Genomic DNA, 12,955 nt, shown 5'->3' on the forward strand with positions numbered 1-12,955 from the left:
GGTTCAGGACCATTTTTTAAAATTCTCTACCTCATTCAAATATAGAAATGTAGACAACATATGTTAAGATTCAGACTGGCTCTTCCCCAGAGTCATCTGTCAAAACCAAGTTTTAGACAGTCACAGATGTCTTTTCTGGCAGGAACTCCCAGTACTACTCTTCTCTGTCCAATACTTTACTATTTACTGTCCTTTGATTATCAAACAAGCAGAATGCAAAATTGACATCCTGTCCTCAATATTTTCTGATTTATCTTATAGTCCACATGGTGTAACAATATATTCTCATATAGAGGTGGCAAGAAAAGCTAATATTTATACCAAAGGGAGCTTTGAATCTCTTCTGATGCTTGACTGAGACCCTTGATTTTGTGCCATAAGCTAAACAAGGTGGGGAAACATATATGGCCCATGAAATCATTTGCCAAGGCAGCCATGGGCAATGATAAGCTGAAATCTAGGTATAACAATCTCTCACTGCTTAAGTTGCGTAAGTTAATAATTAATTCAATATGATCCATGTTATAAATATCCATATAAACCATTGGCAAAAAAACCTGTCCCTGTCCATTTTGAAGGATGGTTTTTTTTTCAGCTGAACACCATGGAAAAGCTCTAGTCTAACTCCTTTAGGAAATCCCATTTTAGGGCAGCTAGGTGTGGTGCAGTGGATAGAGCACCAGCCCTGAAGTCAGAAGGAGCTGAGTTCAAATCTGGTCTCAGATACTTAACACTTCCTAGCTGTGAACCCTGGGCAAGTCACTTAACTCCAATTGCCTCAGGAAAAAAAAAAAAAAAAAGAAGAAGACAAAGAAGTACCATTTAAAGCAAAATTTGTACCCTTTTGGGCTTATTGGTTAAGTGAGAGACAATAGAAACTCTCTCACAAAGATACTTTGAAAATATTTGAACATTGAATGGTCATGCTGTCAAAATATCGATAATGTCCTTGACAATTGAATAATGCATTGTTTTTGTGCACTATTGCACAAATAGTGCAATTGTTTTTGTTGATTTCCTTCAGTAGTGAACAATACTTTTATAACCCAATTTGAGCTTTTCTTGGCAAAGATATTAGAACGATTTGAACTTTCCTCCTCCCGCTTCTTTTATAGATGAGGAATCTAAGGCAAAAAGGATTAAGTGATTTGCCCAGAGTTATACAACTATTAAGTATTTGAGGTCACATTTGAATTCAGGATTATGAGTCTTCCTGACTCCAGATTTGCCACCACTCTCTCCACTGGACCCTCTAGCTCTCTCTAAATGCAACAAGGGGTAAAAAAAAATTACCAAAAGAAATAAAGTATAAAGATTTGTTACAGTCCTAAAGTATCCAACTTTTAAACCCAAAGCAACTTGCTTCATATTATATGCATACAATTCTGTTGTTCATCCTTTAAGATTTATATAAAAGAATTTTAAGAGATTTTCCAGTTTAGGGGTATGGCTTTTTGATGAGTTATTTAGGGTATGTGGATAGGGAATGTAACAAGACAGCCTTAAATCCTGATACAAATTTCACAATGTCAACGTAAACCTTTGTAGATTATAGAATGTGAAAGCTAGAAGGAGCTTTGTCAGTTAACTAGTCCAAATCCCTTATTTTATACCTTTAGGAACTGAGACTCGCCTAGGGTCACATATATTATTAGAAACAAGTGAGAATTGAATCCAGACGTTCTGATTCAAAGGCTAACATTTCTCAGTAAGTTTCATCTATCCTACTATTGAGAGGGCATAAATTGTGAACATCTAAATAATTGTCAGTTTCCATTGATGGATGATGTCTCCCATGAACACCTCAAAAGTTGCAAATAGAGTTTAGTAGTTAGGTTAGTTGGATTAGAAAAGTGGTCGTTAAATCAAGTCAGCTGGAATGCATTCCCATTCATACCCACCACAAGCAAATGCAGAGAAACCAACTGACTTCAGAAATTTGTGGCCAGCCTCATTCATCTCCTCCACTTGGCCATAAAATATTGTATCATTCTTCTGTAGATATTCCATAAAATTATTCATTACCCACTTTGCAAAACCTCTGCATTGATATTCGGGTAGACTATAGCTCATTCTCATTTCACTAGTGTGTTCCAGTATAATCCAAGAAATAGGATTACCTTCTGAATCTAGCACACACTGTCCCGGAAAGTTTTGGAGGCAACGTTTGACAAATCTCAGGCTCTTCTCGTTCTGCCCAAATTTCCAGTTGTTATTTATAAGTTCAGCATGGAAAACACTCAACAGGGAAGGTCTGAAGTTATTATTTGTACTACAAAGGAATACGTTGCAAAAATTAATTTAAAAATTAAAAATATTTTTTTAAAAACACATTGCTTGATCTCTTGTTATTTCCCAAAGAGGTCCTACACCTTCCTCTTTTAGTTGTTTACTTCTCACATTCCCTAGGTTGGTACTCACCCTAAAAACCATAGATATGAATGGACTCACAGAATATTGAGGCAAAATTTTAAAATAAAATATTAGTAAAGAGATTATAATAACTTATCAGCAGGATAATACACTATGACCAAGTGAGATTAATATCAGGTATGCTGGGCTGATTCAATATTAAAAATATTGGCATAAGTGACCATATAAGTAATACAACTAACAGAAATCATATGATAATCTCGATAGATGCAGAAAAACTTTTGACAAAATACAGCACCCATTCCTATCAAAAACACTAGCAGAGTTTAGGAATGAATGATGTTTTACTTAAATGATCAGCAGTGTCTATCTAAAACCATCAACAAATATATATTTTTTTTTGTAATGGGGAGAAGCTAGAAGCATTTCCAATAAGATCAGAAGTGAAAGAAGGATGCCCATTATCATCATTACTGTTAAATATTATACTAGAATTGTTGGCTTTCACAATAAGAGAAGAAAAAGAGATTAAAGGAATTAGAACAGCCAGCGAGGAGATAAAATTATTACTCTTTGCAAATGATATGAGGATATAATTGGAGAATCCTAGAAAATCATTCAAAAATCTACTTGGAAAAATTAACAGCTTTTGCAAGGTTGCAGGATATAAAATATCAGCTTTTATATATGTTATTAACAAAGCCACCCAGCAGCAAGAGATAGAAAAAGAAATTCCATTTAAAATAACTGTAGATTAAATAAAATATTTGTGTGTCTACCTGCCAAGACAAACCCAGAAACTATATGAACACAATTATAGAACACTTCTCATGCAAATAAAATCAGATCTAAATTAAGCAATTGGAAAAATATATGTTGCATATGGATAGGCAGAACTAATAAAAATGACCATTCTACCTAAATCAGTCTACTTGTTAATTGCCATACCAAATTGCCAAAACATAATTTTTATAGAGCTAGAAAAAATAATAAAATTTTAAAATATCAAGGGTATTAATGAAAAAAGATAGCCTAGCAGTTCCAGACCTAAAATTCCATTATAAAGCAGCAAATATTTAAAATGTATAGTACTGGCTAAGAAATTGAGTGATGGATCAGTGGAATAGGTTAAAGACATATAACACAATAATCGATGACTATAGTAATCTAGTATTTGATAAACCCCAATCTCCAGCTCCCAGGATAAGTAGTCTCTGTTTCACAAAAATTGCTGAGAAAACTAAAAAATAATGTCAGAAACTTCTCATAGACCTACATCTCACATTTCATATAAAAATAAGGTCAAAATGGGTACATAATTGGGATGTAAAGGGTGATATAATAAGCAAATTAGGAGAGCAAGGGATCGTCTATTTATCAGATTTTTGAAGAAGTCAGGAATTTATGGCCAAAGAAGAGCTAAAGAACATCATTAAATGCAAAATGGACAACTTTGATTAAATTAAAAGTTTTTGCAGAAACAAAATCAACACAGCCAAAATTAGAAGGGAAACACAAAGCTGGGGGAAAATTCTTGCAACTAGTGTTTCAGATAAAGTCCTCATAGCTTTTATGTATATATGTGTGTGTGTGTGTGTATGTGTGTGTGTGTGTGTCAAATTCATAAGAATACAGGTCATTTCCCAATTAATTAATGGTCAAAGGATAAAACAGGCAATTTTCTGATGAAGAAATTAAAACTAACTGTAGTCAGTTTGATCTCTTGTTATCAAGAGATAACTTGATTATTATTCATTAATAGTAATATAAAAATGCTCTACATCTCTATTGATTAGAGAAATGCAAATTTAAAAAACTCTGAGATACCACCTCACACCTGTCAGGTTGGCTAAGGTGCCAGAAAAAGATGATGATAAATGTTGGAAGAGATGTGGGTAAACTAAGACACTAACACATTGTTGATGGAATTGTGAACTGACCCAATCATTCTGAAGAGCAAGGAACTATGCTCAAAAAGCTGTCAAACTGTGCATACCTTTGATCCAACAATGCCACTATTGGGTCTGTATCCCAAAGAAATTATAAAGGAGGGAAAATGACCTACGTGCATAAAAATGTTTGTATCTGCTCTTTATGTGGTGGCAAAAAAATTGGAAAATAAGTGTATGCCCATCAATTGGGGAATGGCTGAATAAGTTATGGTCCATGAAAGTAATGGAATCTTATTGTTCTATTAAAGTTAATGAACAATTTAATTTTGGAAAGGCCTGAAAAGATTTACATGAACTGATGCTGAGCAATAGAACCAGGAATACATTGTACACAGTAATAGCAAGATTGTGAGATGATCGACTATGACAGACTAGGTTTTTCCCAGCAGTTCAGTGATCCAAGCAATCCCAATAAACTTTGGATAGGAAGCACCATTCACATCCAAATAGAGAACTATGGAGACTAAATGTAAATCAACACCTTCTATGTTCTCTTTTTTCTTTTTTTTTCTATTTTATTTTTCTTTTGTAGTTTTTTTTCCTATTTTTTTCTCTCCCAACATGATCCACAAGGAAATATCAAGAAAAATATGAATATACATATATAACTAAAAATAAATTAATGAATAAATTTGAATTTCATTTTTAAAAAATCTTAATTTTTGATCAAATTTCTCTAGGCACACACTTACAGATACAGCAGAGCAAAATATATTTACCTTCTTCTTAATCTAATGGTTTTCCTTAACAATTAAGTTAAAGAATGACTTTCTATACAAAGCCTTTCCTGATTCACCTGTATTCTTCTCTTGCATTTTTTCCATTGCCATCCAGTCTCATCATATCTATTTTGTGTTTGTGTTATATATGCACATGTATACGTACACACATGAAATGTATCTGTATATTACCTCTCTACCGAGAATAAGCTTCTGAGCAATGGTATTGATTCATTTTGAGTTTATATATCTATATCTTATAACAAATTTTTCACATAGGAAAACTAACTGAATGCTTGTTGGTTATTCCTTATTAATTGATGATTTCTTACCTTATGAACTTTACATTTTCTGAACTGGCTACTTTAAGGGGCTTCATCAATTTGCTTGCATTAGAGGTAATGGATTTGAAAACATTGTCTGTTATGTAGAGAAACCTCTTGTTGTAATTCACCTGTACTGACTTGGAAGCCACAGCATCTCTGATCTTTTCATCTAAACCCTTTTGACAACCTGAAGAAAAGAGGTTAATGTGAATATGGCTTAACTATCTCAGCAGAAAATCATAGCATCATTGATTTAAAACTAGAATAGACTTTAGAGGCTATTTTACACTCATTTTACCCAGGGAGAAATTGAGGGCCAGAAAAGCTAAGTGACTTGTTTAGGGTCCTAGATCTCTCATATTAGCTATGTTGCCTTGGTAAGCTACTTTACCTCTCAAAGCTTCAGTTTCCTTATCTCAAACTGGTTATAATGGCTTCACACCCTATCTCCCTGATTATTTTCTCATTTATACAATACACATTATTTATGTGTTTCTTTCCGTCATTATAAATTTCTTCAGAGCACTCATCATGTTATATTCCCTTTGGTTATATCCAAATATAGTATGATACTAGATAAAGAGTAAGCACAATGGGAGCATAAAACAGGGTATGGAGCACTGGACTTAGGGTCCGAAAGATTTTGCCTCAAATCCTGTTTCTGAAGCTCATTCATTGTTTAGTCCTGGGCAAAGTCACTTACTCTGAGCCTAAGCTTTCTTCTTCACAATCCTAGAAGTGCCTTCCCCACTGGGTTGTTGTGAGGCTCAGAAGAAATCTTTAATTTTCAATATGGTACCTTGGATTGTGAGACTTTGTTTCCAATTGATGACACTATCAGATTCTAGGATCTCTGGCAACTTCTGGAGGTTCTTGGAGAAGATGTGGTAAGTATTTGTGTAACGATCTTTGTCATCCATCATTTCCTGGAAGGAAGATCAAGATTTGGAAAGGCAAAAAGGTTTCAGAAAAGGGGAAAGAACCTATGTGATACAAAAGTATTTCTGGCAGCTCTTTTTGTGGTGGCAAGGTTTTGGAAATCAAGAGAACATGCATGAATTGGGAAACTGCTAAGCAAGTTGTGGTATATGATTGAAATGGAATATTATTGTGCCATAACAAATGAGGAACAGGATTTTCTCAGTAACAAACCCGCAGACTCAAAAAACCCTGGCAAACTGATTCAAAATGAAGTGAGAACAACCATCGTACGCTGAAATAGTAATACCATGTAGTGATCAAAAGTGAATCTCAGTGATAGAAAAATCCAAGACAATTCTAAAGAATATAATGATAAAGAGACAGTGAATGCAGATTGAAATATCCTTTTTTTTCTTTTCCTTTACAATCTAATATGGAGATCTGTTTTATATAACTTCCCATGTAAAACCATCATCAAAGTGCTTGTCTTTCAGGGATGGAGGAGAGGAGATAGGGCAAGTGAAAATTTGGAATTTAAAATTTATTTTTATTTCTCATGTAATTGGGAACAAAGAGAATATAGAAATTCTAAAAAGATGGGGAGAAATAAAGGTAGGTGCTACTAATATCATTTTACAGATGAAAAAACTGAAGTAGTGGTTAGAAACACATTTCTAATAAGTGATAGTAGCTGAATTGAATTTGTCTTTCTAATTCCATGACTAGCATTCTTTCCATTCCACTCACCTTTCCCATTTAGGTCCCCATGATATAAAACAGGGAAAGGTGGAAGAAGCCATTCATATCAAGATTGCTAAGCACCTCAGCTTTTTATATGTTCTTTATCATTCTCCACAAATAAGTTCTCTCCCTAAGTGATCAAAGGTGAAAAAAATAAAGCTGTATTAGCCAGCATTTAGCATTGTGTCTCACATGTATTAAGAACATAATAGATTCTTAATGACTAAAAAGTTTCTAGGAATGACCTCTCTTCATCGTTAAGTTCTCTTTGTCCTCTAAGGTCAGTTATTCCCAGTCAATCACTGGTCTTCAACTTGAAGCATTTCTAGCATGGAAATACTGCTTCCTTCCACTTTGTGCTGAACATCAGGTTGCTGTACTTCTGGTCTACCCCAGAATCCACAGAAGACATCACAACTTTTTTTCCTAACTTTCAAGAGTATCTTGGGATTCAGAAAATCCAGTTAATGTAATTTGAGAGCTTTTGTGAACTTCTGGATTTAAAACAAAGCTCTTTCTCTTGTCTATTCACAGTATTGTGATAAGGAAAGAACAAAGGAAATTATTGGGATCAGAGCACTATTTCATAATTTACAGAGGGTGTCATCAGTTTTGGCAGTTACTAGTGGCAAAACTGTAGCTACCTAAGTGACCTTTGGGTTCCCCATTTTCTACATCTCTAGAAGAAGAAAATTTGCTTATGGATTCTTGAAAGTCTTTTCTAGCTCTAAACTTTGTATTTTGATGAAAATAATTGTATGATAGCTGTGAGTGGAAATTGCATACTATATAATCTTAGAGTATGTATATGTATATATATGTATATGTATATGTATATGTATATGTATATGTATATGTGTGTGTGAGAGATCTTTGAGAACTAAGGACAACCAATAACCTGTGAATAGTAAGAGCTAGCCCACTGGGTACCCAACTGGTCAGTTCCAATTGGTCAATTCATCTCCTTCCTTCTTTCCTCTATCCCTCTCTTTTCCTTCCTTTCTCCTTCCTTCCTTCCTTCCTGCCTTCCTTCCTTCCTTCCTTCCTTCCTCCTTTCTTCCATCTCTCCCTCCTCTCACTCTGTTCCCCTAGGAATCATACCCTTACCTGCAGATCCTCTGCCCAAAATTATATGAATTTTTATTAATGAAACCTAGCAAGATTTCTTGGGATTTACAGGCTAGATTTCTTTTCATATATCATGGCTTACACCCAAATCATTGATTGGTCACTAATAGGTTCTAATCAAAACTTTACTTTGTCATTCTTTAGATTCTGGTGGTTCAAAGGGGAAGCAAAATAGCAATTAATCTTTTTTCACCAAAAAACCTGGCAGTATTGCCCTCAAGTTTATTTTATTTTATTTTGATTATTTAGCTCTCATTTTTATATAGTTGTAATCACTGAAAGGCCTTTGCCTCAAAAAGACTGAAACCTGGGAAGGACTCTAGCTCAAAAACTCCAAGGTCTCCCAGTGCATCCATTTCCATCTCCAGTTGTTCTCATCCATATCTTGCTGCTAACCCAGATGATTCCAGAGGAGAGAATAAGCCTGTTGACTTTGCAGAGCTTTCCCTCTCTTAAATCCAATTCACTTGAAAATCATGATATTTTCTTCCTAATTTCCTTTTTAGGAACAGGGAACAAATAACAACAACATATTTCTCCCTTCTTTGTTTTCTCTTCCTCTACTAGGATATAGGCTTCTTAGGTTTAGGGATTGTTTCTAGTTTTATACTTGGATCCCCACAGGTAACATAGAGTTTAACATATACTAAATTATATATTTATAATATATAATAAATACATATATATTGTATTGATATATTAACATATAATATAAAGTATAATATGTAATGTATTATACCAGAAACAAAAATATATAATTATAATATACAATATATTGTATATTAATATAATATATAATTAATTATATGTCAAACACTATGCTTCATGTGAGACCCAAGCATATATATATATATATATATATATATATATATACACACACACACACACACACACATATGCACCCACATATACATACATATATATATGTGTGTGGGGAGTATATATGTGACATAGATATCCATCAAGATATTTATACTTTGTGTATATGTGTATTATATATTTAATGTATATACATATCACATATATCTGTGTATAAATATGCATATATGAATACTCCCATATCACTATATATGTGTGTGTGTGTGTGTATATATATATATATATATATATGTATGTATAGGTGCATAATAATATTTTATCTCTATAGGAATCTATTGATACACACTCATAGCTATATATATGTGCATGTATATATATTTATATACATACACACATATACACATATGTATGCAATTTTATACTGTGTATCAACATTATGTCAAGCACAAATGCAAAAGTAAAACTGGTTTGTGTCTCTCAAGAGCTTACATTCTATTAAATGGGAAAAATACAAGAAAGGTAATATTATAAAAACTTTAAGAAATGCTGAATCACAAATTAATCTATATTTCTGTCTCTTTTTCTCTCTGTTTCTATCTCTTTCTCTCTCCCTACATGTTTTATATAGTATAGATATATAGATTAAAAATCTATGCACACTGTGTACATACATATAAACACTGATAGAGATGGCAAAGAGAAAGAAAAGCAAAGGAACCTAGTGATATTGAGTCTGTAGTTTAAATAATAAAGAGACATTCAAAAAGAAACTTAAAGTGAGACTTAGAATATTCTTAAATCCACATAAAAAGTAATGGGATTTAGAATTGAAAGCAATCTTAGAGATAGGGAGCAGGTTGTTTTAAAAGAATGTTTTTTTTTTTCTTTTAGAAATGAGACCTAACATCTTTGCATAATGAGTGTGGAATATTGTACATCTTTTCAGACATGATTGATGTATTGGTTGGTTTTGCCAAACGTTTTTTCTTAAATATAATGTTCAAGTTCTAAAATATAAAAAGAACGTGTCAAATTTATAAGAATACAAGTCATTCCCCAATTGATAAATGGTCACAGAATATAAATAATTTTCAGATGACAAAATTAAAGCCCATGTACAGGCATATGAAAAATGCTACAAATCACTATTAACTAGAAAAATTCAAATTAAAACAACTATGATGGAACCACCTCACACTTCTCAGATTGACTAAGATGACAGGAAAAGATAATGATAAATGTTGGAGGGGATGCGGGAAAACTGGGACATTAATGCATTGTTGGTAAGTTATCAAATGATTCAACCATTCTGGAGAGCAATTGGAAATTCTACCCAAAGGACCATAAAACTGTGCATACCCTTTGATCCAACAGTGCCACTAGTGGATCTGAATGCCAAGGAAATCATAAAGGAGGGCAAAGGATCCACATGTACCAAAATGTTTGTAGCAGCTCTTTTTGTGGTTGCAAAGAATTGGAAAATGAGTAGATGCCCATCAATTTAAGAATGGCTGAATAAACTGTGGTATATTAAGATAATGGAATATTATTTTTCTATAAAAATGATGAACAAATTGATTTTAGAAAGACCTAGAATGATTTACAGGAACAGATGCTGAGCAAAATAAGCAGAATGAGGAATACATTGTACATAAAAACAACAAGAATGTGTGATGATCAACTTGAAAGACTTGATTCTTCTCAGTGGTTCAGTGATTTGAGACAATTCTAATAAACTTTGGATAAAAAACCGCCATCTGCATTCAGAAGGACAACTATGAATATTAAATGTAAATCAACACATGCAATGTTCACCTTTTTTTTCTGTTTTATTTTCTCTTATTTTTCCCTTTTATTCTGATTTTTCTCTCCCAACATAATTTAAAAAGAAATGTGCATTTAAAAATATAATATACATGTATAAAAAAGCTAATATACATGTATAAACAAAAAATTAAAAAATTAAGAGTGGAATAAAAAGAAAAAATCTTATGTTCAATGCTTGGTTTGTTTGATATAGAGGAAGAATGGATATCTTCAAAAATGAATATGATAGGAAAACCAAATATATCAATTAAAAGATAAAATTTTTAAGGACCTGGGAAGTTATAACATCAGGGATGATAATTTGCAGTAATTACCCAAGTTTAGGTTGGCAGGAAAGAAGCAATAAATATATTGCCTTTAAGGACACTGGCAGGAATGAAAAACCAGTGATATAGTGGGAAATGTTGCTAGTTTAGGTGTATAAAGTAAGAAAAGCCAGTGAAAGTTCATAACCAACCAAAATCCAAAGATGAACTTCTATAGTGATTTAATTGTCTTACAAATCTAGGACAACTCTATGGAATCTTAGGTGAAAGAAGGAAGGCTTCTTTCTGTAGTCCGAATTCTCTTGGTCTTAATGGCTCTTTTCTAATACTTCAGTATTCACTAAATCTACCTGTTTCTGGGGCCGGGTAATGACAGTCTGATAGTCTGGCCAAGAGTCGACCAGCACCTCCAGGTTGAAAGGGTTTCCACGGTTAATGTGAAAAATGGCGCCATATACCTAAAGCAGAAAATAAAAACAGATAATTCTAGAAATAGAAGGCAGCAAGCTGAAGTGGAAATGGCTATGGGGATGAAGAGAAGGGAGTACCCTCTCAGCATAAACTGTTCTAAGAATGTCATTCAATAGTACAATTCTAAACTCCCACAGTACTCTGTTTGTGTCCTAGAAAACGATTTTGTTCCTATTTCTTTCATTCCTTTCTACATTCCCATCTCACCCTTTCCCTTCTTGTCCAGATTCTTTACTAAGGAAATATAGGGAGAGAAGAATCATTTTATCTTGTAGATGTACCTGTCAAGCCTTCTTCTCCTCTTGGTGAGTTCCTCTCCAGAATCACCATTTCAGGAAGTGTTCAAGCAATCTTGAGGGTCAGTCCCTCTTCTCGTCTCTTCTAGCTCATGTTCATGTGAGTTCTTCTCCTACTAACTATCTTTCTCTACCATCAATTAATATTAACTCTCATTAGAATGTAAACTCTTTGGGATTAAGGATATAAGTTTTTCTTTTATATTTGAATTTCCAGTTCTGTTCCTGGCATATAGTGAATTCTTTAATAATCTCTTTCTCTCTCTCTCTCTCTTTCTTTCATCTGTTGCTTTGTTTCTGTATCTGTTTCTGTCTGAATAGCTGTCTGTCCATGTGCCCATTTCTTCTTATCTTTCACTCTAGGATCTAGACTCTAGAAGAATAAGAGTAATGATTCTAGGACTGATTTCTGGGAGAGACAATTTGAATACACACTTTATAGATTAAGAAATGGAGGTTCAGAAAAGTATAATAAGCTTTCATTTGTTGTTTCTACTCTACAACCCCAAGGAATCACACCAGAACCTCATTTTTCCCTTTCTCTCCCATGACTCTCTCCCCACTTCACCTTTATTGCCTCTGGGATGTTTTGGGTCAGGGATCGGTGCAGAGTTTGCAGCATCTTGGCTTCATGTAGTCGAATCATTGTATATGAACCTCTCTCTGTGTCTCACAAAAAAATCACAGAAGAAAAGAATTCAAGGTACCTATGACCAAGAAGGTGAAGCAGAAAACAAAATCAACTTTGTGAGGAAAAAAAGGGGACATGGTTAGATTAACTACATTAAGGGAGAGTAGTCTTCCAGCATTCAGGTCAGGGCAAGAAGGCTTATCCAATGGAACTTCATCCTCATCAGACCTCATCTGGAATATTGTATTCAGTTGAGAGCACCAGAATCTGAGAGAGCTGATAAGCTGATGAGTGTCCAAAGGAGAACAGCCAGTACGATGAAGAGCCCTGATCTCATGTCATCTGAGGATCACTTGAAGAAACTGGGAAGTTTAAACTGGAGAAAACAGTTAGAAGGGGGAAAGAAGTGAAGGTATCTTCAGGTATTTGAAAGATTTATCATGTGGAGGATGAATATGGTTTGTTCCATTTGGGTGAAGAGTAAA

The 12,955-nt window shown here is 33.8% G+C and overlaps 1 protein-coding gene across 1 annotated transcript; it reads right to left on the reverse strand.

Annotated features, from left to right (window-relative positions):
- Positions 1-1,825: 1,825 nt before the first annotated feature.
- On the reverse strand, positions 1,826-12,485 carry LOC100915893 (glycine N-acyltransferase-like protein 2). The gene is made up of 5 exons (XM_023506698.2): positions 12,408-12,485; positions 11,423-11,530; positions 6,170-6,296; positions 5,377-5,557; positions 1,826-2,272 (listed from the first exon to the last, which is right to left on the reverse strand). The coding sequence occupies exons 1-5, from the start codon at positions 12,483-12,485 to the stop codon at positions 1,861-1,863; spliced, it is 906 nt and encodes a 301-aa protein (XP_023362466.2). The 3' UTR covers positions 1,826-1,860.
- Positions 12,486-12,955: the final 470 nt, after the last annotated feature.

Source organism: Sarcophilus harrisii, chromosome 6, assembly GCF_902635505.1.
Source record: "Sarcophilus harrisii chromosome 6, mSarHar1.11, whole genome shotgun sequence".
NCBI lineage: Eukaryota > Metazoa > Chordata > Mammalia > Dasyuromorphia > Dasyuridae > Sarcophilus > Sarcophilus harrisii.

Coding starts and splice junctions, on each gene's coding strand:
- LOC100915893 (XM_023506698.2), bottom strand. CDS start 12,485: ATGATTCGACTACATGAAGCCAAGATGCTGCAAACTCTGCACCGATCC. Junction 6,297..11,422: donor TTACCCGGCCCCAGAAACAG/GTAGATTTAGTG, acceptor TCTTCCTTCCAG/GAAATGATGGATGACAAAGA. Junction 2,273..5,376: donor GAAAATGTAAAGTTCATAAG/GTAAGAAATCAT, acceptor ATTCCTTTGTAG/TACAAATAATAACTTCAGAC.